General features: G+C 37.8%; 1 protein-coding gene across 1 annotated transcript in view; it reads right to left on the reverse strand.

The window, feature by feature from the left end:
- Positions 1–1,047: 1,047 nt before the first annotated feature.
- Positions 1,048–25,993, reverse strand: part of IL6ST (interleukin 6 cytokine family signal transducer) — a 30,280-nt gene continuing 5,334 nt past the window's right edge. Inside the window, exons 2-16 of the mRNA XM_080637104.1 lie at positions 24,154–24,234; positions 22,783–23,094; positions 20,857–20,989; positions 19,431–19,591; positions 18,937–19,088; positions 16,971–17,130; positions 11,985–12,067; positions 10,594–10,813; positions 9,343–9,519; positions 8,551–8,652; positions 7,834–7,980; positions 6,759–6,899; positions 5,399–5,495; positions 3,928–4,009; positions 1,048–3,073 (exon numbers count right to left, since the gene is read on the reverse strand). Coding sequence (XP_080493230.1) covers positions 2,348–3,073; positions 3,928–4,009; positions 5,399–5,495; positions 6,759–6,899; positions 7,834–7,980; positions 8,551–8,652; positions 9,343–9,519; positions 10,594–10,813; positions 11,985–12,067; positions 16,971–17,130; positions 18,937–19,088; positions 19,431–19,591; positions 20,857–20,989; positions 22,783–23,094; positions 24,154–24,220 — 2,760 coding nt within the window. The 5' untranslated portion in view covers positions 24,221–24,234 and the 3' untranslated portion in view covers positions 1,048–2,347. The remainder of the gene's footprint in view (positions 3,074–3,927; positions 4,010–5,398; positions 5,496–6,758; positions 6,900–7,833; positions 7,981–8,550; positions 8,653–9,342; positions 9,520–10,593; positions 10,814–11,984; positions 12,068–16,970; positions 17,131–18,936; positions 19,089–19,430; positions 19,592–20,856; positions 20,990–22,782; positions 23,095–24,153; positions 24,235–25,993) is intronic.

The following is a 25,993-nucleotide window of genomic DNA, read 5'->3' on the forward strand; positions in this document are numbered from 1 at the left end:
GAGTTCATCACCACTGGCCCATAAATAACAAAGAAGGATGCCAGAAGTGACAGGCCAGAACTCTTTTTAGCACAGACCTTTAAAAATGAGAATCTCTTGACTAGTTGTTTCATATTGGAAATGGCCCATGTAACAGCAACTGAGAACAAAATGCCTTCCCTTTATACAACAGAAATGAAACCAGCAATTTCAGGAATAACTGAAGTTACCCCTCAAATACAACATATGATATCAAAAGTTAGTATCACTGGATCACAATTAAAAAAAAAAAAAAAAAAAGAAAAAAGCCATCAGTGTGTTTTTGAAGACATTTATACCTTTGAAGCAATGTTCAGACTAAGCAGCCAGGTTGTGACCCACAATATCTCAGCTATGAGGAGGTGGATTAGATGCATATGGCTGCAGGGCAGTTCTAGTAGGCACGCACACTGCTCAACAGAGACTTTCCCTTTTACGTGTGGTTTCTACAGTCACTATGAACTTTGCATAGAGAAGACAACCCATCCCCCAGTAAAGTAACTGCTACTATTTTCAAAGAGGAATGTGTTATGACAAAAGAATGCTCCTTCAATCTCTGAAAAACCCTCACAGATGGTCTCTGCTGTCTTGTGACAGCACTGTCTCATTATGCCCTTGCTCTCTGGGAGGGAGTTTGAAGGTGCTGCGGTGGAGTAGAGAGAAAAGGAAGGGGACTGGTTTGAAGAAAGGTGTAGTTACAGTAAGCTGCAACATAGCCTTTTAATTTAAAAAAGTGCCCAGGTAAAAAAATACCACTGGGAGACAGGAAATGTGGAATAATTGAAATGTTATTAAAAATTCTGCATTCTTTATCTGTTTTAAATAGTCCAGACCTCAAGAGGTAATCTCAGGTATTTAGCATTGAATTTTTATTACAAAAGCAGAAGACATATGTGAACATTTATACGTACACCTGTCCTTCCACACAAGCTGGCAGATGAGGACAAGGCAAGTTGAAATGATACTGACACCTGCCTTTCCAGGGCCTTTCGCAAGTGCTTTGCAGAACAGCAGTGCAAGAGGTCACAGAACAAAAGGTGGTCTTAAATACATAGTTCTTTTGTGAAGGAGAACCAAAATCCTTGTTTTATTCTCACAACACGGCATTTAGTGTTTTGAATTAAGGTTTTATTAGTGTCAGATTAGAAAGCTGACTAGACTAAGTTAAGGTTAAAAAAAAAAAAAATGCAAGAGTGCCATAAAATTCTTAGTTATCATTGGAGAAGGGGTTTATTTTAATGTAATTTCATTTTTCCTTAACCCCTAGTAGAGACAGTCTCCAAGAAATGCATCTTCTTCAATAAAATGCAAACTGTATGAAACAGGGTAAAAGTGAGAATAAGAATAAAGAATTTCAACAACCATGTAAGTGTTGTGGCTCATGATTGCTACTAGAGAGCAATTAGAAAAATAGTAACAACTTACAGCTTGTTACTTGCTTCACAAGCTGTAATCAACAAAGGTGCACTTAATAAACAGAGGCAATTTATATGACAAGAGGGGTATAGTATAATCTGACAGTGATTTGGGTAGAAAACCTCCAAGTAACTGTTAGTGTGTTCTCACCTGGATTTTTAAACTTTTGAATACAAGACTGAATTACTGTGCGTCAAGTTGCAAGGCACATTTTTAGGCCAAATCAGGATACAGTTCATCTGCATGCATATCTAAATGTAGGCAGAATATCAACTGCTATAGTAGCATTCAGAGTCAAGCAATCATGGTGTTTTCCTATTTGCACACCATAGCAAGTTCTATTTACTTGTTCTAATTTTTAAGTAGGGATGGACATGATTTGCATGTCTGGTAAATGGGAAACAGACACTGGGTCAAGTAAAAATTCAGAAAGTCAATCAAGGTACTGAAAGCGTACGACAAGTATTCTTTGACATTAGAATACTAAGCTTTAGTCTTACTTTTGCACAAAGATGCTCCAAGCACCTAAAGCTGGCTTTTTAGGCTTGTACATGGTCAGAAATCGAAGTATTTCTTCTAGAAGGTCTATTGGCTGATATGATTAATTGAAACTTGCCATTTTCAATCACGTGTAAATCCGATAAGATGCAAAATCCCCAAGGTAGCACAAAGGCTTATTCAGCTATCCAGACAGAAGATTTTTTGTAGTGCATAAAAGTTAAGTCTCCAGTAGGTCTGGACTGCAAATCTTCCACAAAAACAGTCCTTATTGTACATTGTCATATTACTCTTCACTTAATTTCAGTATTTCTATCTTCATTCAGATAAAAATACCTAGCTTAATTTATCAGAAACACAGGAGAAAGTGTGAACAGGCACTAATGAAGGCCTAAAACAGAGCCAGTCTCTTCTCTCACTGTGGCATATAGCCCCCTTGTCTCACAGTCTGTGGGAGGTAACTTTTTGGCATTTCATCAACTGATGGTGGATTTCCTTCCACTATTCCAGGTACCACATTTTGTCCTTCAGTACTTGCCTGTAAAGCATGTGATACAGCAGCTTCCTGGGTATTTTTTTCCAGCCCAAGGCCCAATAACTGGGAACTCTGACCTGAGATCTGCAGTTGTGCAAATCCAACAATATCCCCCTCATTAGCAGAAGTGATTTGCTTCATTCTTTCAAAGCATGGCCCATCTGTGTTGGTTTCATCCTGAACACCATTTTGTTTGAAATACTGCTGCCTCTGTGTTGTACTGTCACCTCCTCCAGTGTGATCCTCCGATCTCTCTTCTGAATCGAGCAGTGGCTGAGTTGACTCAGACCTTGAAAAGACTTGCACAGGTGTTTGGTCTCTGTAGCCGTTAAGTACTACAGTTGAATACTGTACAGTGCTTGAAGTGTTTTGTGTAGTTTCACCTTCATCGCTGTCAGAGACACTTTGCCTAGGAGAAGACATGCATGAGGACCCTCCAATACCACTGCTGTGCCCTTCTGAAGTACTTTTTTCCTTTTTAAGTAAGTCAAAGGGTTTTAGATCTTGTTCTGAAAAAGACTTCTTGTCATCAGCTTCTATTTCTACGACGCTTACATCTGTGAAGCTACCTTCTGGATACATCTGATCTTTGGAACTAAAGTTATGCTGAAAGAGAGAGATGGATGTTGCCTAAGAGGAAGGTTATGTTCAAAATAAAAAAATCCCATTAAATACCTGAATTTTTATTCTGTAACTTTTTCAAGTTCCTTCATTTAACCTTTTTCCTTACAAGGTTTGGCAGTATCTCCAAATTATCTGTTATGAAGGATGTAGCTTTGTTTCCAATACAAAGCCTTACTTACACAACTATTCTGAAAGCACAGTTGGTGTGCAAGCTTTGCTCTAATTTTAATTATTCTTAAGAGCCATAAACATAGAACCATTTGCTCTGCAGCACAGGAATATTCCATATTGAGACCCATACTTACCTGGTTTCTAATAATGCATTCAACGTGATGGCTATTCTTCAGAGAAATTAGAGTTTATTTTACAGAATGTGCCATGTCATTCACCCCTCATGGGGCATAAATTTTGCTGCCACCTCATCACGCATGAGTACCTTAAAGCTTTCTCTCTCATTCATGATTTAACTGTGCAAACAAGTCACACTTGAGGGTTTTAAGAATGGGAATCATGAGTTCCATTTACTTAATCCTGATTTTCCATGAATGAGTACAGTAATCAGGACTTGACCCTTCCAACTACTAAACGGAATACAATTCACAATGTTAAAGCCTGCTCTACACTGTGAACTTGTGCTAAGGGCCATGTATTTCTAATGCTAAATTTATTAATGCAAAAAAGTCTTATAACCATATTGTACCAATGTCATAAAACTTAACATTCAGGGTTTTTTTCCTTGAAATCCATGTTTGCTAGAAACAGAAGACTTCCACTGGTTAGTTTATTTGAAACCTTGTGGACTAGGAAGGTAGTGGATGCAGAAAGATGAGTATTACCTTAGCTGGAACTTGAGGAGACCACTGAGCAATGTTACTCTTGGATGGATCAGGGACAATAGGCCAGATATGCTTTTTAATTCTGTAAAGGATTAAAACCAGAATAGAATTACAAGATGCAGTTCCCAAATTCCTATGTTAGTAGCAAGTACTGCATAATCCAGGATACTACTCCTTTACATAGGAATTTTGCAAGAGTATTTATTTCCAAATAAGAATGCTTCCTGGACTACTTTACATCTCCGTAGGAAGCTGTACTACTTAGCAGAACACAGCAGTACACTTGTAACTCCTCCACACATTCGATGTAGCCATCCAACATAAGGCAAACCAACAAACAGTAATGAGTTAGTGAGGGATTTTAAAATCTATAGCACTCTAGAATCTACAGAGCACTTATTTGGTTAAAGTCTATGACGCATGTCAGTATAGAAATACAATGTTGCTTCTTTAAGATATCGATATCGCAGCTGTCAATCTAAGCCATCTTCACAGCTAAAAATAAAGCGAGAATATCTGAAGAAAAACTTGATTGGTTGTTTGTAACTCAACTCTCAAGTTTAAGAACATAGTAAAAAAATAGATACAGTAAAAATAGATGTTTCTGTAGATATCATTTCCAACCAAACTAACTTTGAAAACTAACTTTGAAACCAATGCATCTATCCCAATCTTTAGATAAGGTGCAACAACAGACACTCTGTAGGAGAACTCTGAAGAAAACTGCAAGATGGGCCTTGCAATTGACATCCATTAAGAACAGATTTTAGGAACAGCAGGGAGGTCAGAAAGAAAAGGGCACAAAATGCTGTCTTTGATTAGAAAGAAGATAGTTGACTGGGGACATAGGGTATGTGCTACTCCTTGCCAGAGAAAAGACTTCAGCAATAAGCACTCAGCTAAAGCCACACACAAGAGCTCTGTGGCAGGCAGAGGGAGCAGGAGGAAAGAGGATGTTTCCCAGCAGGCAGTAAACAGGCACAGAGTTTGACTGAGGTTATGCAAGGTAGTTAAGCAAGATGACTGCCTGATTTTTTTTGGCTGTCAAGCTTAAGGTTTGCTAACACTGTAATTAAGTAGCTCAAATACAGTCAGCAAACACATCATCTGTGCTTCACAAACTAAGCACCATCATTCCACTCTGACCTGATGACTAAGAAAACAACACAAAAGATGTCATGATCACAACTTAACAAACATAATCCTCACCAACACTAGCAAGAAAAGCAGCAATTTCCACGCAGGATTGAGTCATGGAACATTTAGGTTGTGTGCTAATCCTTAGCAGTAAGAAATTAATATCAGAAAAGGCAAATTTCTCAAGGGAAAAAATGTTTATCACCAGTGAATATATGTGTGTTTTGCCTTCTTTTTCTGATCTAGCTGCAGAATATTTACTTGTGTTGAATTATTGCCATCTGTTATTCCCAGAAATATCAGAAATGTATGAAAAAGACTTCATTATACTTACAAGTCCCGTTTGTTGAAGCAAAACAGAACTCCAAGGAGCACAACCAACAGGAAAGCTAGACACACAGGTACAACTATGGCTTCAATTTCTCCTTTCCCTGAAGGAAATGAAGAGAAGCAGTTATAGCTTACTTTGACATTTAAGGAACTCAGCAACAGCATACATTTCTGAAGGGACAGGGAGAATCTGAAACTGAATACATCAGCAGCACTCAGTCTTAAGATTCACCTTCAGAAGAACCTTTCCACCATATGAAAAGAGCCTGTAAGTGAAAACACAAAAAGCTCTGTCCCAACAATCTAATGCCTTGCATCAACAAAAAACCCCAGGTTGCTCTAGAAGTTATAGTACTGATGAAGCAAGTAAATTTACAGTTTGGGCAAATATGACAGGAACATCTATGTGAATTAATTTGTGGTCCAGGTGTTTCAGTGGCCTTATAGCTGCCATAACATCATCATGGGCAAGTAAGTAATGTAAGCAAAACCACTAGTCATCCATCAGTTTATTCTGTACATGAAAATATCCTCTGACTGCAAACATGTAAGCTGCACTATTATTATGTATTCCTTCCAGTGTTACAGACATTAAGTAAAAGTTACAGAACGCTTAGGGAAAAACAACACTATACAGAAAAGGAATATTAAAACCTGCCAAATCTAAAGAAGTGCTTTCCACAATTAAGTTGAATTAACATTGTTGCTCTTACTATTACAAATATGAAGCACTCTCTAGAGCTGAACATACAATAAATGTCACTCTTCAAAATGAGTCTCCGTAGAGAACTGTAACAAACTTTAATAGTGATATGAATGAGAATGTGGAACCTGATGAAGGGTTGCAAGAATGGCATGTACTGACTGGCACCTAGATTAGCAAATCAAGATCCCAGTAAGTCTCTGCAGCTTCTCAGGACATCCATGTCTGGATAATAAAGGCCAACCTACCTTGAGATTATAACAAAAAGTATGGACTCATAAGACCAGGGTAGGAGCCATCACACACCAGAAGAGAAGACAAGGGCACTGAGTAAATCCTAATGGCTCACACAGAGTTGGGACAAAATAATAGTATAACCCAAAGTATACAGAAAACACTCCCATAACAGTGTTTACCAACATAAAAGAGCAATCCAGGATGTTGTCCTCTGTACAGTCGGAACAACAGTGACTAAACTCTTTGTGACCTAGTACTATCCTAGGTAGCCTATCTAGGCTACCTGGATATCATGCACCTAGTGAGTATGACTAAAACATTTTCTTTAATGAAGTCACCTTCTCCTCCTATCATAACTTGCACAGAACCTTGCTATAGTGTTGCAACATTACTTCCTACTTATAACTGTGCCGCCTTTCCTTACCAAATTTTTGTGTAGTAAATGTAAAATCAGGACCACTCCTGCCTCCTTCATCTGTGTATGCCATCATCCGCACAGTATACAGTGTGTCACTGGCTAGAGAAGAAAGGGTATACTCTGTCTTGGAAGGATCCACTGTCACGGCTAAACAAAGGAAAAAATTATATTAGTTTTCTGTACAATTGATCAGATCTCAACATACACAGTAACATAGTCCTAGTTTTAGTAGAATGAATGGCTGTATGGAAAATACAACAAACACAGAAAGACTACAGGCTTGTATAAGAAATGCTGAGATACATTTGTTTCTGTTCAAGTGTCTGAATTTAGTCTCTTTCTTGATGTTATTTTATGTGTTAATTTCTTGCGGGTTTGGTTTTTTTTTTTTTGTTCCCCCTTCCCACCCCCAGTGTAGCTATAAAACAGAACCAGTAGTAATGTTGAGGCTTAAACGTCTCTAATAAGCAGAACACATGGCTAACTAGAAATAGCCATTTGCTAATTAGAAAAACGGTTAAAAAGCGGTAGAGTAGGCATAAGTAACTGGACTTTGCAATTTAAGCAAATCTAAAAATTAAAAGATTTTGATAGTGCTAACCCCTTGTCTTACGCCTACTGGTCATACGCACTAATGAGAACAAAAATGCACTTCAAACAAGATGTTTTACATCAGTAACATTGTATTAATCTAGGGCTTGAGGAGGATTAAGAATACCTCCCCTTTTTTTTAAGGCTTTATCCTAGTCGAATGCAGTCAACTTTACATCTCGAATGGTCCAGCTTTACCTTGCTACACCAACATCTCATCCTGTATTTAGACAGAAAGATGGGGGGAAAGTACTCACCAATCAGCTTTCAGCAACTAAACTTACTACCCTGTTATACACAGACTGAATGTTCTGAATCCTTTAACAGGGACTTTTCTGTTTGGTACAGATGCCTCAGACATCAGCTTTATGTTATCAGAACTGACTGTCAGCCACACTTGATTCTGTATCTCTTTTTTCAGGAACATGAATTAGGAAGGAGACAGACGGAATACTTTAATGCCACAAAGTACTTCTCTGCTTTTTGTTACCTGTTTCATTTCCATCTATAGTTTTGTAAAATATGATATAACTCCTTATAAATCCATTTTGTTCATCCACTGTGAGGCGGTTCCATGTCAAAACAGCTTCAGCTTTTCCTACTTTTTTTGTCTGAACGGTTGGTCCTTTCGAAGGACCTGTAATGAGAGATGAAGATTAGTTTCTGTTTTGCACCCTTGCATCCACAGAAACAGTGTATTAATTATTATACTGAACTGGTACTGTGTAAAAACTTCAACGGAATAGCTGGACTAACACATTTCCAAAGCATTACTTTCAGACAACACAGAGAGTTGTTCTAAAGATGTTTTGGAAGAGAAACCTCCAGGAAGAAAAAGATATGATGTGCTGATTATTGCTTTTCACATGAAATCTTCAATTGAAAGTAATTAGTCTTGGCTTGATACCTGAATTTGAAAATACAATAGCATATAAATATTACTATACCAATGAAATAATATACTCATGCCAAATAATCTGATAAAGGTTGGAAAAAGGGCAAGAGTCAGCCACAGACATCTGTTTAACTCCTAAAAACTGTAAATAAGCAGAATGGATGTGAATCAAAGGGACAAGATCAATTGTAACAGACGACCCTCAAATGTAGGACTACTTTTCATTATGTAGCCCATATTAAAGAAAAGGTCTCATTATTTTTAGTCAAAAAAGTCAGTTTACATGCTCCAAGATGACTATTTTGTACTTACGATCCTGTTGAAGATAAGCTTTCACAGACTGTCCACTTCCCTGACCATCAGCATATAGAGGGTACACAGTTATCAAGTAACACTTGAAAGGCTTTATATCACCTAAAAAAAGATATTAAAAAATGTGTCGTTTCAGATAGTCAAATTCTTCACCATCTTTCTTGTTTACTTCAGATATAGGGCTCTGGGTTTTGGCTGTATTATTAACTCCAAAATATTAACTGATAGATTAATATAACAGTTCACACTGAAATGCTAAATTTAATAAACAAACTTCATAGAAGTTTGTGTTCTTTTGTTTACTGTTGGGTTGTTTTTTGTTTTTTTTTTTTTTTTAATTTATTTTAAATGAAAAGCCTTTATCTGTCTGCAGCACTGAACCACAAAATTACTGAGTTGAGGTACTGATCACAATCTGAAAAGAACTGTAAAGCTGATGAAGTTTATTGTTTGAACTGCAAGAGGGATCAGAGAATTTGATTTTGAAGGAACTCAACCTTTTCGCTTCTTTAATGGTTCCCGAGAATGAGAAGACTAAAAAAAAAATGCAGATAAACCCCTTGCTATTACATAACAAATTTCAACATGAAAGATCAGATAAAATTCTGTATTTGACAAAAACACACGGATACTTCTATACTCATCGTAAACTAACAGAAGCCCTCAGCAAAATCCCAGATTCCTGTCTCACAATAGAATTCTAGTAAGTATGAGAATTTTCCTTACTTGGAGAATACTTACTAGGCTTAGAGAGCGTTTTACAATGCATTTGTAGACTTACAAGCTAAATACCTTTTAAGTATGTTCCTTGAACATTTCCTGGTTCATTTTGCCATTCTATGATGCAGTCTGAGCTGTTGGACACCAGACACCATTCAATCACATATTTAAGAACATAACTGTTAGGAGCAGTCCACCCTACCCACAATTTGCCATCTTTAGGCAGTGTTCTAACATTCTTCACAGGAGCTGTGATGAAAGAAAACAAAGGTTATATGTACTGACAGTTCTTCCACTACATATTCATAATGATAGCTATTTTGTCAAATGTGGATTCTTTTGGGTGATCGTAATGGTGACAATTACAGACGTAAAAAGTATACGTAAAAGCCATTTTCTGAAATACAAGCAGAATTAGGCTATTTAGGAACTGGAAATTATTCAGCTTCTCTGTTCTCAAACACAGCAGGTTGCCTTACTGCACAGTAAAAATACTGTTTCTTCCAAAATAAAGGGTTTATTTCAGAGAGATAGCAAACTTTGAGAAACTTTTGAATTCCCATTCTAATATTTACCTTCTAATACATGTATCTTACAAAATACTTCTATCTGAGATACTACTGCTTGAAACATATCCTTAATTAGTTCATCTAATAGTTTTAGAACCTGTGGTTCTTCTTTGGTGTTTAGGCTAAAAGCATCACCTGCCTATATTCTTGTTTCTTTGCTTCCTATCCTGGTAGTGTTCAGATTATCTAAAATGAGGATGGAAGTAAGGAGAAATCAGCCTGCAGTTACTACTACTGGATGATGAAAGGAACAGAGTAAATAGAAATATGAGCAGTAGAGAAACAGTGGAAGGAGACGACAAAACAACCAGGCAAGATACTGAAAATGTGGGAGAGTGAGACTGGAACAAGAGAATAAAGGGCTGAGAAGAGATCAGAAAGCAGAACAATGATGAGATGGTATATACAGGAACTATAGGATGCTTTCTTCCCCAACCCTTTGATTTTTTAAAAAAAGAAAACAAAAATGCCTGCTATGCTACAAAAAACTATTGGCAATATACTGCGGGGTAGCTCTACAGATCAAAACCAAGAGCAAAATAGCACACACAGTTTCAAACGAACCTGTAAGTATAAAAATCCACACATTCCCTGGTATATAAATGGTAGCATAATTATACGGCATATGACAGTGGATACATTCAGTAATACTTTAATTATGTGTCCATATTAAAGGTATCATTTTACAACACTGAAGATTTCTTAATCAGACACCATGCAGATGCATTTGAAAGAGACATTACTAGGCACTAACCTTTTGAATTACTTGCTGGGATAAGTAAAACTGATGGAGGGGATGCCCCAGCTCTGTTACGGGCAACCACAGTCACTTCATAAGTTCCGTTTGGTATCTTTAATGTAAGGCCAGTGGTATTAACACTGTATTTCTCTGGTGGACTAGAGAAAGATGACTTGGCTCTGACAGTCACTTCATACTGCAAGATTACTCCATTGGCTTCAAATGGCTTCAACGCCTGTTAGAAACACATCTTTGATTATAATAACACTGTAAAATGTGACAACCTTTATTGTCTGTAATTTAAAAATCTGAGAGCAAGACAAGCTACATAGATTGAATAGCTGTGTGTTTAAGGAAAGCACAAATAACCTGCATTCATTTCTGGAAAGCATTAACTTCTGAAATTATTTCCGGTTTAAATCCTATTTTTCTTGGCTTATCTGTAAAACTACCTGTAAACTTACCTGTACAATACCCTGCAGTTTAACAAAAGTTATTCTGTAGAGACTGCAGAACATGTATTGATAAAACCTGCATTTTATGTGACCTTACCACACACGACATTAAAGAAATCTTACATCTTAAGCTGTGTTAAATCCTAATGCAAACCAGCCTGAGTAGTCATCTTCTATTAATGTAGAAAAATACTTGTTTTGTGCAATAACAGTTTCTGTGTTAACAGTATTAGTTTTCAGACAACTTAAGAGAAAATTGTTGAAACTGTAAAGTAGCTCCAGTTTTCCAATTTTAAGCTAAACAATGTCAGAAGTGGCAAGCGGCATATGAGCTCCATCAGAAAATGATGCCATATCAATATACGTGGAACTTTATGCAAGCCACCTAGTAATAATAACAGCTGATCAAATGTAATGAAGTTCATGGACTAAAAGAAAGCTTTAGATGGGGACCAACCATAATTGTATTTGCTTTCTCAGCTGAATTAATCAGCCAACTAGACACAGCAAATGTGCAGTGCTGTATTTAATATGCTGGGCCTCTGGAATGTGCCTAAGCTTCATGGATTTTGCAAGTGAACTATCCTTGTCCAGACAGTGTTACAAAAGTTCTAGGATACAGCAGAAAGCATAACATGAAGGCTGACTTCGTTCAAGAGAAAGTTTCCAATTCCACCAACTGCTTAAGGACAGCAAGTCAGGAATCTGAAAGTGGATTCTGTATACTCTGGATCACAGATAGTTATTAGTTAACTGATGGCCTTTACAGCTGTGCTTTTAAATTTTTCCACAACTAAATATTATAGTAAGAATACCAAGGGCACTTCTCATGCTGATAAACCCCATGCTATCCCAGCTTTCTACCCAAGCTTGCTGAAGTAAATTTTGACACTTAAACCCTCATGTTTTTACAAGAATACTCCATCCCTGCAGTTTGTCATGTTGCTTTACCTTCCACATCAGATGTACAGTCCAGGAAGGTGGTGAGTGAGATACATCAATGATCCTCCATATGGGTGGTCCTTTAGATGGTTCTGATGAAAGAAACAATGAATTCATCCTTTGACTATCATTAGATGCTTATCTTTCTTTTTTAATAAAAGCATATTCAAAAAGTGTATCCTTAATTCCTCAAAGAAAATAATGCTTGGTATATTAAGTGAAACACCTGTATAGGAAGACTTCCCAAGGGGATGAGCAAAACACCAGCTATGCTTTAAGTACAACATACCAAACTGAGAGTCACCATGCTGAACAACTGCAAGAATGGGCTTAAGATGACAGCGCTGAGTGAGGCCAAACCTGCACCATGCAGCCTGTGTCCAGAACCACAGCCCTGCATATCTGTACACTGCAAACTTTGCTATGGTCTGTAGCTCAAACACTCTCCCTAGACCTCAAGTCTCCTAAAAAGGAAAAGTGCAGAAAAGTTAATGAAGAGACAAATTTCTCCTGTGAGTATTCCCCAGGTTTCTTATACCCTTTATGCTAAGATGGTAACAGCACTGCAGTAGTTTTTTACAACACAAAAATGAGCACTAAGGAACAAACAGGATATTACAGAAAGGAGAACAGGAAGAGTGTGAGCAGGAAAGGCTAAAGCGTATGGGAGGGGCCAGGAGTGTGGAAATCAGGCTGACAGAAGTTGAACAGATACGAAGTATTTGTAACAACTGGAGGAAAGAATAGAGTCCCTACCGGGTATCAAGATTAGAACTGGAATGTCCACTTGTTGGCTCCATATGGAGTATGATAAGTATGGGCCAGAAACAAAACTAATCTTGCAGGCTATCACAGTAGAAATGAAATGAAAACGGAACCAAGCTAAAGTAGTTTCACTCCTCACAACTCTAGAAGAGTTTGTAACTGATAACCACCAAGTTCCCAGAAAAATAAGACAAAATCCATTTAATTCTCTCTGAAGCCAGATATCACCAAGTGATTTGCAAAGGGTTCAACACTGTACTGCATGACATCCTTGTCTCTAAATTGGAGAGACATCAATTTGAGAGGTGGACCACTTGGTGGATAAAGAAACGGCTGGATGTCCGAACGCAAAGAGTTGTGGTCAATGGCTCGATGTCCAGCTGGAGACCAGTAAAGAGTGGTGTCCTTCAGGGATCAGTGTTGGGACCAGTCCTGTTCAACATCTTTGCTGGTGGCATGGGCAGTGGAATTGAGAGCACCCTCAGCAAGTCTGCCGATGACACCAACCTGTGTGGTTCAGTTGATACGCCGGAGGGAAGGGATGCCATCCAGAGGGACCCTGACACGCTTGTGAGGTGGGCTGATGCCAACCTTATGAAGTTTAACCATGCCAAGTGCAAGGTCCTACACCTGGGTCAGAGTAACGCCAGGCACAGCTACAGATTGGGCAGAGAAGTGATTCAGAGCAGCCCTGCGGAGAAGGACTTGGGGGTGTTGGTCAATGAGAAAATGAACATGAGCCAGCTTCATTGTTTGCTCGCAGCCCAGAAAGCGAACCGTGTTCAAGGCCAGGCTGGACAGCACCTTGGGTGACATGGTTCAGTGTGAGGTGTCCCTGCCCATGGCAGGGGGGCTGGAACTAGATGATCTTAAGGTCCTTTCCAACCCTAGTTATTCTATGATTCCCAATGCTGCTGCTACTGACAATTCAGGAGGAAACCAAACCAGCTTTTAAAATAAAATCCCTTTGAGAGTGATTTACTGAATCTAGAAAACCCAGAAATCCAAGTGCATATTATTATAATAGCTACAAAGCAAACCTGCTCTGCTGGATATAAAGACCCTTGGTTACAGTCACTATTTGGAGATACAAAGTATATGTTTTCTGGTAAGGATCAGGTAGTAAAATAATTGTCAAAAGATTTCAAAATTGCTGGAATGCTTGCATTACTCTTCAGCATCCTGACTGCATATTTGTACCTTTGCAGTTAAGGAATCCACTGAAACTTCACTTAATAGTTACAGTACTTAACACTTGGGAACAACTCCATGGAAATGCAGACATATACCTTTCCGAATACAATAGTGATAATAAACCTGTATCTACGTAGCTTGCTATGGAGACAAAGCCAAAATCTTTTGAAAGCAGAAGGCAAGCAGCTGAGATCTTTGGGGATACGGATCTAATAGTCTTCAACAAAGGAGATCATGTGAAAGTCAGTTTTATAATTTGACTGAGGGAAATAATAGTGGTGTAAGTAACTTAAGTGTCAGGTGTCTGCCCATTTCATTTAATCTTTCCAATAGGCAACTGTACAGTTAAAAAAAAACAACCAAACAAAAAACCCCAAAAAAGCCAGGAAACCAACAAACTAGACAAAGTTTTGGTACAGGTTTTTGCCAAAACTGCAACCTAACTTCTCTTGTCCAAGCCTGACATTTGGCAGAAAGATGATCAAGCAACAAAAGGCCTTATGAGCTTCTTTCCAACTGAAGTTATCCCGCTATCTATAAATTTGTAACTGTATCTAGGCATTTACATTTATATAGCTGTGTGTAAGCAAACTCAGGACAGATAATTGTTTTACTATCAAATTACTGTACAGTAGCTAAAAATGCTAACTGCAAGCAGCGTAGAAGTGTGACTATTCTGCTATTGTTAGGAAGGCTACCACCAACAATTAGTTAAAATGCTGTTCTATTAGAACAGCTACTAGAAAACAGACTATTTACATTTGCAATGCATCACAGCTAATGGCACAGGTCTCCCTCAACAGTTCATTTTATCTTTGGCAAGAAGCAAAATGCTCATATGTTGGGTGTTCTGACACCACCAGAAGTTTAAATTCAATAACATACCAGTTAGCACCTCTCAAGCCATCTATTTAAGACATTAAATCAGTTCCAGTTCAGTCTAAGTGGGCTATTCAGGTGAATTATAAAAGGAAAATGGACCACAGAAAGGTAAGCCTGGGGCTTTTATTTGGAGAGCAAATAAAATGGCCAAATGCACAGGTCTAAATTGTGTTTGTTTCTACACCGCATGCATTTTTTTTCTGTTACAGGAAAATGTGAGACTCCGCTATCTGAAAACAGGATCTTCTATACTGTAAAAAATACACAGGTGTGATTTTAATGTCAGTGTTCCAATAACTACTGCTCAGTTATTGTGTAAGTTTATTTTGTATAAGTTTAGAGTTGATGCAACAATTGCTAAGTCATGAGAGTGCTGCAAAACAAAATGGCCAAAATTGGGGGGGGGGGGGGGAATCAGTAACAGAAAAAGCTAAACATATTCAACTAACGGTTTTTGGCACAACTCAGTGGCAGAACACACAGTCTTTGTACTTAAGAACAAACCTGCAGGAGAGATTCTTGAGTGGGGAAATACTGCAATGAATTCCATGATCTGTGACGTATATTAAATTCATAACAGTGAGTTGTAGTTACTTTAATGCCACAGTACATTTCAAGCAATGTATGTGTTGATGAGCAACTGGAAACTGTTAATGAAGTTAAAAAACATGCTGTGTAATGCAGTGGACACGGATCTTAGATGATACAGTGTGCGGTAACAATCTCAAGTGCCACTGTCCTGAAGGAATGTGAATGAGTCCAGGCTGATGCAGCATACCTGCAGATCATACAGTTCAGAAGTAACAGACAATTTCAGTGGCAACAGACAATTTTGTAACAGCTGACTGGAGCATCACAAGATGTTAAAAAGCCAGGGAAGTTGATGAGCTAGTTGTAGTGGGACTAGATTTGGTGCATGGCAGCAACTTTGCAATACTGAGGATTTCTTCCACAAAGGACTGAAGCCTGACACTTAACTAAGGCTCTCTTAAGGTTGTTTTTTTTCAGGGCTGTGAACTTAAAACTTAACCTAGTGGTCTGTTGTCTTCTGTGTATTTTGAGCAGTAATCTGTTTATACTTTCAAGTTGTATATAATCTGCTGGCAAAGTCCTTTTGTGCAAGACTAAACATGATCCAAATATTGCTCCCAAAAAGCTGATGCTAGTAAGGTTTTCCTCATTAAGTCATAGTAGCAGCAATTCTGTGCTCACGCCTACCGCAGAGGGACCAGGTATTTGTTACAAGTCCAGATGACAACTCCAATGATTATGTAAGCCATCAAGAAGGAAATTGTAAGGTGATTGTGATTTCTGTGATTAAATATTAAAAATAAAACCATTTTCTACATAGACTCAATCATGCTCAAAGTGAGCTGTTAATACATGGCATTCTCTTCCTTATGCCTCTCACTGCGACAAACAAGTCAGTGATGAGACTCTTTATTACTGCCTGTAGAATGCTGCAAACACGCAAGTACTAGACAGTGCAGAGGCAGCTGTGACTGTGATGAGCAAGACAGGGTTGTAGATGCAGAATATCTTGGCAAAGTTAAGAGTGTACCAGGGTGTTTTATTTAGATGCTTTGGTGCATAACGGGCTAAACTTCCCATATGCACATTATTTTGTATCACTGTTCTTACAAAGTTTGCAAAGAAGTCTATGTATCCTATATGACTAAAAATCTTGTTTCATACTTTGATGCTTGTTCGCTTATGGCTTATTTATCAGCCTCCTAAACACCAAGTTTTTCACAAACTAAGGCAGTCTATCTTTCAAAAATACCCCAAAGCCTTTTACACAGGCAGAATAGCTTCTGAAGAAGGTAACCTTCAGAACAAAGGAAATGAAGCATAAAGCATACATCTCTTCTAAAAGACTTTGAGAGCATAACTTTCTGTGAAAAAGAAAAAATCTTTTCTTCCCTACTTCCTGTTTCAGTCATTTTCAAGGAGCACCTCTAGACTAGCTTTCTGGAAAGCTACTCTTATGTTCCTTGGAATGCACAGGTCAAGTTGGTCACTACAGAAAGTAATTTTGGTAAAGCCTTATTGCATGTATAATCAAACAGCTCAAGCAAGGATACACAATTTCAGCTGTCTATTGCCAAATTGCACATTTTGAAAGTCAGTGACCTAGTTTCATGTATTACTTACTATCTTCAGTGGTGACCCCAGTTTTCTCTTCACTCCAGTCACTCCAGTAGCCCACTCCATCTTCCTTCATGCAACGAATTGAAAAGACATACTCTGTGTAGGGTCTGAGCCCTTGAACACTGAATGAAGTTCTTGTTGAAGCTGTATCTTCAGGAGGAACCTGTAAATGAAAGAAAGGTTTTAGAGGCACTGATCAAAAGTTGTAAAGCTAAGTTCTGTGCTACTACAGCTGTCATCCAAGAGGGCTTTCCACCACATACATGCCCAATATAAACAACAGTTTTTCTTCCCTCTTATTTCTAAAAGCTTAAATTCTCAACCATAGTGTGGTAAGGGATCAGAGTTGTGTGTATTTATCAGGTATAATGCAATACATAGAGTAGAATAGGTAAGCAGCTATCTCATTCTGTTTTCTTTGATTAGTTTATGCCTACCTCTCTTTCATTCCTATGTAATTCCTCTTCTTACTGATCTGTAATAACTGAGCAAAGTCCTGAAAGGCAAGATGGGATACCTGCTGGAATATCAACTTGAAAATACCTGTGCTAGAAGCCTCCTACATGATCCTACAGGATCACTGCTTCCACTTATAGAGAATGTTTCTTAACTGACATGCACAAGAGTTCTAGAGTAGTTTATACTTTTGCTAATAAATTATTTTTATAAGCTCTTTCATCTTAATCAGCAACAGAATACCGGAAAATATTCTTACTGCATATGTACAGAAACAGATGTGTGATGTAGATAACAGCTATATGTAGGTACACACAGAGTGCCTCCATTGCGTATTATTCTACTTGCCATTAAGGAGTTTGTATAGTGAGCAACCCTGCAAAAGGGATGACTGCAGATTAAACACACATGGAGAACACTCAAGAGGTTAACCCTGAGTGCAAACAATTGTCAAAGCAGTCAAGTTTCACCTCAGCTAAGCAAGGTCAGCAATTTTAAAAGTTACTATTTCAATGGTCTTGTGTACATGTTTAAAGACAGGACAACCTCCCTGGGCAGCCTGCTCCAATGCCTGACAACCCTTTCAGATAAGAAACATCCTAATATCCAGTCTAAACCTCCCCTGGAGCAACTTGAGGCCATTTCCTCTTGTCCTATCGCTTGTTACTTGGGGGAAGATGCCACCACCCACCTCACTACAATCTTCCTTCAGGTAGTTGGTACAGAACTGTAAGGTCTCCCCTTGAGCCTTCTCTTCTCCAGACTAAACATCCCTAAATTCCCTCAGCCATTCCTCATCAGACTTGTTCTCCAGACCATTCACCAGCTTTGTTGCCCTTCTTTGGACCCGCTCAACCTCCCTCATGTAATGAGGAGCCCATAACTGAACAGGATTTGAGGTGCAGCCTCACCAGTGCCCAGTACAGGGGGATGATCACTGCACCTGGCCCTGCTGGCCACACTATTTCTGACACAGGCCAGGATGCTGTTGGCCTTCTTGGCTGCCTGGGCACAACCTGGATCATGTTCATTCACCTGTCAAGCAACACCCCCAGGTCCTTTTTCTGCAGCCACTCTTCCCCAAGCCTGTAGCACTGCCTGGGGTTGCTGTGGCAGTGCAGGTACAGCAAATTCAAAAAGCATTCCAGCACTTAAGAGTGTTTGCCCAAGCTTTAAATGATGTTTTCATGAGTTTTCATGTATACAGGAAGATGAAAGTTCATGAATGTTCTAGATGTTGAATGTACAGAATAAAAATGCAAAATAAACATACTGCAATATGATAGGGAGGATAGCAGACAAATCCATAAAGAAGAGACAAGGTCACCGTACTCCAGATTGTGCCAAAATAGCCTAGATAACAGCCTTCACAAACAGACCAATAAATTGCCTTGGGAGGCTGAATGATAATAAAGTGAATCCTCTGAACTGCAGCTGTGAGGGAACAACTTCTGCAGTGTGACAAAGGGCTGGGTTACACCAGGAGAGTTACAAGGAACATTAGTGGTATTACCTGCATCCAGTTTGTGTCACCCATGATCTTATAGCGAATATTGAATTTCAGCTTCATCGCAGTGTCTGAAATCTGATTCTCCCAAGAAAGCTTCAGAACAGTAGGCAGTATTCCTGAGTTGACTGATAAATTGTGTGGAGGCAGAAGTTTAACTAGAAGAGGAAATAAGAGTCATCTCTACAGCTGTATTTTATCACACCTCTAGCAGTTGGTACACTATGCTGTACCAACTTGTACTACCACTAAAGTCTTCCACGAACTCAAATGGCTGCTACTTCTCACTAGCTTCTAAAGCAGACTACTCAACAAGAACTTGCTAGCTGAATTGTGGTCAGATCTCCCACCTTCCTTCCTTTGTCCAGTGCAGTTCTAGTCAACAATATTTCAGCAGTGTTAATTTTTATAGTGACGGAACATTAACACAGCAATTCAGCAATATACATAGAAGCAGCAGTTATGTACAAGTAAAGTTTTATTAAGAGGCATATAGTTACCAATCTCAATGGGATCAAGAATAAGAGGATCAGATTCAGCCTTCCCGAGAGCATTTGCTGCTTCTACCCAGACCTTCGTATTAACGAAGAACTGAACATCACGAATCGTACAAGAATTGTTTACATCTTTTGGTATACAGTCAGGAAAGGTCTCTTGTAGCCTAAATAAAAGAGAAGGAAAAAAAAAAAAAAAGGTACAAAGCAGTAAGTTTGGTTTCCTTTAGAGAATCTTTTAAGTAGATCAGAACGATCAATCACTTTAGCTTGTATGCTTCCCCTCTGCCATTATTTTTGTAAGCAGACAGGTGGGATGAAAAGGTGAAGAGATTTAGAATGGCTTGTTAAGCAATGACTGCATTAGGATAGAAACTAGAATAAAACCTCTTGACTTCCAAGTCACGTATCTTCAAAAGCACAGGACACTATTGTTATTATGAAGTTGTACAGAAACCTGACTTAGCTTAAAGAAATAAAGATCAAGAACCGATACATTTAATCAAAACCCAATACAACTAGTAACTAGAAGCATATTCATGCATTAAAAGATGTAATCAATATTATATGCATACCCTTCAGGAGTACAGTGTTGCAGCTACACCTCATTTCTGCTCACCGCTCTCTGCTACATTAACAGCAGACAGTTCTAGGGGTGTCAGCAGATTTACAAATCATTAAGATTTTCTATTTATCCAATCTTCCTACTACGCTTGTTACCAAAACACTTTAGTGGAATGCGGTAGATGGAAAGCTGTGGGCAGTCATTCCAGTTTCCAAAGCAGAACACCAGTTCTGTCAATGCCATTTTCAACTACAGCAGACCATCTGAAGAGTTTGAAAAATACTTATTTTGCTTTCACAGGAAAAAATACTTTGGCTGAAACTTTCATGTTAGGATTAATCATGGACAAATGCCATTCTGAGTTCTTAGGAAGTACAGAGCAGATAATACCTCTACAAAATCCAGCCACTTAAGACTCAGATTTACTTAGAATCACAGATTTACTCAGAATCACAAAATAGTCTGGGTTGGAAGGGATCTCAGAAGGTCATATTGTCTATCCCTCCTGCAATAAGCAGGGGTATCTTCTACTTGTTTAGAATGCACTAGAACATCACTAAAAAAAAAAAAAAAGTAGAATATAAAATCTGGATCCAGCCACCTGATGATTACATGTATTGTACTCAAACCACACTAATAATTTATTTGAAGAATGGAAAAATAGGAGATAGAAACAAAATTCCAAGTCTGACTTAGAATGAGTTTAAATATTAGCTCTTCCCTTCCCCCCTGAATAGAGAGCTATGCTTCAGAAAACTGGATTTAAGTTAAGAACTCTTCCAAAGTATCAAGGAATTTCACGGAAGTTTGGTTTGGCACACAAGTATTTTTCAAAATTCTTTAGAAATTCTATAGAGGGCTACTTACCATCTGTATTTCAATCTAAAGTGAGTGTCCAGGAATGTATGCCTCCCAGGATTCCAGGTACAAGTCATAGGATATGTGATTTTTGACAGCTGATGTACAATGCAACTTAAGTTCTTGGGCTTCTCTGGGGGCACTGAAGACAAAAAGTTACAAATAATTAACCTATATACACATTTCAATCCAGTAAGGATCACCTAAGTGCCCAATCAGAGCAATTTCTATGAACATCGTAAGTATTTATAGTCAGTTTTATTTCTAAAGGAGGGGACAAAAAGTGCTAGCTACTATCCAGCAACAGACGCCAAGAAGCTTAACCAGCTACTCTCAAAAGCAACAGGCTGCATGAGGAATAAACACTTGATAGTAAGGAATAGCACAGATTTCTCATTGAGGCAGAAAACCTGGTATCATCTAAATCTATTTTAATTCACACGCTAGTGAGCTCTACAGCTGGATTAGCAAATGCTGACTTTGCCAATAACCTGAGCTCTAAGGCAATTCTGGATAGGTCTGTTCTCCCCTACCTGAGCTATGGAAGAAGGATGCTTTAGCTGTGAACATGTTCACAACAGATTAGGGATCTTCATCAATGCACTTCAGTAGTGTGTAAGAATATTTTTTCAAGTGCAGCTGAACTATTATTTTTTCCTTCTTAAATACAAATCCTAGCATACAATAAGTTTGTTTCTAGCTTTTAGAATACCACTTTATTTACAAGAGTATAAGGTACTTGAACTTGATTTTCTTTCCGGCAGAATGCTATTTTCAACAGAGCTATCTTATGAACATATGGTTTTGTTCCCGAGTTGTATTATTCTCAAACTTGTTACATTGTTTACAGAATTTTTCTTTAATCGATAGTTCAAAAATATAGTAGCTTTAAATACAAATGCATCTCAAGACTCAGAGGTGAATTACAACTGTAGAATGTTATCTGTACTGTCATTCAGTTTATCATCTTAGGAATCTGTCCTCACCTTTCCATATATTTTGCCTGTTGGATCTTTTATGGTACGAAATTTACTCGTCAGAAGATGAAAAATAATTTTTTTTTTTTTTTCTGTGAAAGGATTTTGTAACTCTTGTTAGAACCACACTAGCTTAAATTGTGAACTCAACCCAGGCTTTTGTACACAGACCATTCAACAACTGCAATACCTTTTCCTAACACTAGGCGGCAAAAATAAGTCATCAGCTATTCATCCTCTGTTATTAAGGACATCTGAACACTTAAGTTATAAACTGTCCACCAACTAATTACACCGTATATTAAGATATTCATGTTACTTTCTCAAGATCCCAGTCTTGTCTCAAAGAGCACATGCTCAGAGCTATGCAAGTGCTATCATGCTTGAACAAGACAAGTTTTTGAGTTAGTTGGAAGTATTTTCTTCTGTACTGAGGTAATTCAAAGAATATGTTCCAACCTTAAGGCAGTTCAGGTTAGTTTTAGTGATATAGATGGACCAATTCTTTCTCAGACCAATAATGAAGAAAACATTAATTTCATAGTGGTATTATGAAAGCAGGAAATACCACCTGCTTGTATTTCCTTGAACTCTGACACAGAAGCAAGAAAGGTTAGTTTACTTCCTAGGAGTTGTTTCAGTTAAATTCATATCTTTCTGTAATCTACATTTTCTTTCCTTGACATTTTTTTCTACTGTTTTCTATTATCCTGTTTTCTCCCTATTTCAACACAAACACTCCAGAGTACTTTCTATTTTTTTGACTAGAAATCATTATTCTGTGCACATTTACCAGCTTTGATGTCAGGTAATTTGACAATGTTTTTATATAGTTATCCAGGAACTGAGGGAATGAAGTGTCTCAAGATGTGCACACTTACTATTGTTTGCATTCTCTTCCCTGTTTCTCAGAAACATTTTTTTAAGCAGAATAAAAGGCAAGAAAAATGGTACTTACAGCCTACTGTAACTGTAATTCCATAAATGTTCTGCTCAATCTGTCCATCTGCTAAAATGTTGCATGTCAGAGGAGTAGATAGTGAAGAAGTATCATTAAATGTGACACTGGAAACTGTTCTATTTATTTCACGATACTGTTCTTTAGGTACCACTCTATTTTTAATTTTCCAGATAATCTGACTAGCATAGATATTGCCAAAGTCCAGACAACTCTCATTCAAAATGCATAATGCTGTGAAATTGGAACCAAGGGCCAATACAGGAGACTCTGGGATGATGTGACCACATGACTGTACAAGTCCACCTGAAACTAAAAAGAATTGCATCTTTATTAAAAAATACAGAACATTCCATAATATTGCTGATACAACACCTGTGTCACATTAAAACTACTACACATATTTAAGCAGGAAATTAGTAAATTACTTGACAGTTATAAACCCGAAATGCATTAGTGGACCACCAAGCAGATCTAAAGGGCAAAACCAGTGTAGTGCTCCCTAGGCTTTGCAAAAGCATTTTACCATGCAAGAAAAGCTCTATTAACAAACAGGGGCCTTAAGAGAGAGAGGAAAGCAAAGGACTGAATGCTTACTATGTTTTGAAGGAGAAGGGTAATACAGTTGACATGACTGGGATAAGTGTGCACCTTTGTTGTGGTGAACTAGTTTTTGATGAATTGCATGCAAACAGTTTTTTTTGAGTTGTCAATTTCAAAAGCTTCAGTGGGCATACTATACTATAAGCATATTTGGTAACTATAGTGAACTCTGCACATTTTGTAGTACTCTTTTTACTAATTTATTTCAACACAACATCAAAATCGTGACTACCGCTACAAATGCACATAAAAAGTGTCAAGTTCTAAGGATGAAATAGACAACTGAAATACTGCCTTGAATCAACAGCCATACTAAACATTGAGAATGATAATTTTCAACACAACAGCAGTGGCCCATAGCTCTGAATTGACCATAGAGCCTACTACACCAGTTCACTGGTAGCTTATTGCTTTAACAGCATTCAGTTTGACCAATACATGCTTTCATTTAGATACCATTTGGCATATGTGAAATTAAATTTCAGTTTGCTACAGTGACCGCCCCAGTGATGTCAGTGGAACTAAAGCAACCTTCCAGCAACCAAAGTCACTCTTCATTCTCTGTACACAGATTACTAATGAATAGAAGCAGAAGTATTGCTTTAACACGCATTATTTTAACACTCTATTAAGAGCAAAAACCAGTCTCCCTATCCTAATACATCTTACTTTCTGCCTTTATCTCACAAGTATCTATACAAAAAGCAGTATACGCTTCAAGCATCAAATTAAATAAGTCTCTTGCATTTGAGACAGGGAAGTCTTTACCTTCTAGAGGACAGATGTTCAAGAATAGATATAAGCTATGGACCACCCAGTTCCACCCAGAAAACATGCTGCACAGAATTCCTGTAACAGAGAAAAATATATAAATATATAATTAATTTAGACTATGAACTTGTCACTTCAGATCACCATCAAATTCAGATTTGTATTTGGTCTATGACAATTTCTTAAGTACGCACATTTCCTTTTCTGAAATAGTATATTCTCACTCTAGAAAAACAGTGGGCATACAATTTCCATTTTGCTTACTGCTGTAACAAAATCCAATGTCTAGTTAAGACAACTGATGCAGCTTAAAACCTCTTTAAAGCAGTTACAAATTTAAGAAATACATCAGCTTAAGGTTTTTGTGCCGTATATGGGAACAAACCTCACTGGAACTTCTGCAGGAGGTTCACGTAGAATAGAGAGCATAACACGGTGGCTCAGGTTTTGAAATGTAGTACTATGAATTTGAGTATGGTTACCATACTTAAGCAGCTTTCAAGTGCACTGATATAAATGCTTTGCTCAAGGTTCACAACAACTCACCCCAAACCCATGCATTTCATTTACAAGAGTGACTTAAAATATATGCAATAATTACAAAGTACAAAGCTTTCATATCAAGAACCATCTAAGAACCTTCAGTTGACTACTATAGAAAAAGCATTAACAAGCCTTCAAAATTGTACAAGGGAGTTCACAATTCCTCAGAAACTGGAAAGTTTTTTTAACATTTTATGTTCTCTATTTCTGTTTTGAAGCAAGGCTCGCTTGTTGCCATTTTGACAATTCTACAGAACAGTTCAGAGAAACTGAAGCGTTCAGAGTAGCTTCCACTACAGTTGTCTTGAAGCCACAAAAGTATCCTCTGGATTTCTCAACTTGCTGTTTTATAAAGCAGCCCTCAATTACTTAAAGCAAGTGACCATTCTCTAGTCATACTATTGGTAGTTACACCTAAGCATCTTTACAGGAACAGGAAGATCAGCCTAGTCAAGCTAGACTAGTCCACAACCTGATTTCTAGAAGCAGACTTCATACTATTCTTATAGCTAGAAACTAAAGATAAATTTCTATGCTTACTAAGATTTAAGATGATATTGCCTGTAGTAACCCTGCTTCTGTAGTTTTATTTTCACTGACCCAACAAAACTTTGCTGGAAACTGGTATTCTGAACTTTGGCCCTACAGAAGGCAACTCACTAAGTTTTTAGGAATTCCACGGTTCCCTACAAAGGAAAATTTAAATGCTACATTCACTATTATCAGAAGGAGAAGAAACTGCAGTTTATGATAGGAAATACTCTTTTAATTTGATTGCATGTAGTTTAGTTTATAATAATGGCAGAAAGACATAAGGCATTCCATAAAGATCAGTAACATCAGACATTTTAGCACTGATGTATCAGTAACAAGCTAGAAACTCATTCCTGAGGTATCAGCACATAAACATTTTCTTTTTCCAACAAATCAAGATTAACATTATAATGTAAAGAAAACCTTTATTCATAAGAATCAGAAATAAACAACTAAAGCCACACTGAAACCCTTACAGCAGAGTCTTTGTAGGACTCACAAATGTAGATGTGTTTCAGTTACACCTAAAATACTAGCAATCAGAATCACTCAACAGTATATTTGCATCTGTACTTGTGAGTTCATCACTCAAAACCTACCAAGATTTTCTATACAGAAATTTAATACTAGAAATATTGCTGATTAGAAGACTTGACAATTATGTTAAGAAGCATTAATATATGTGTCACTAGAGGTTGTTTGGAACTGTAGTTGTATGAAGTTTAGAATCAAAAGGCTATTCATTTTTTCTGTGTTAAAC

The sequence above is a fragment of the Psittacula echo genome (assembly GCF_963264785.1).
Source record: "Psittacula echo genome assembly, chromosome: Z".
Taxonomy (NCBI): Eukaryota; Metazoa; Chordata; class Aves; order Psittaciformes; family Psittacidae; genus Psittacula; species Psittacula echo.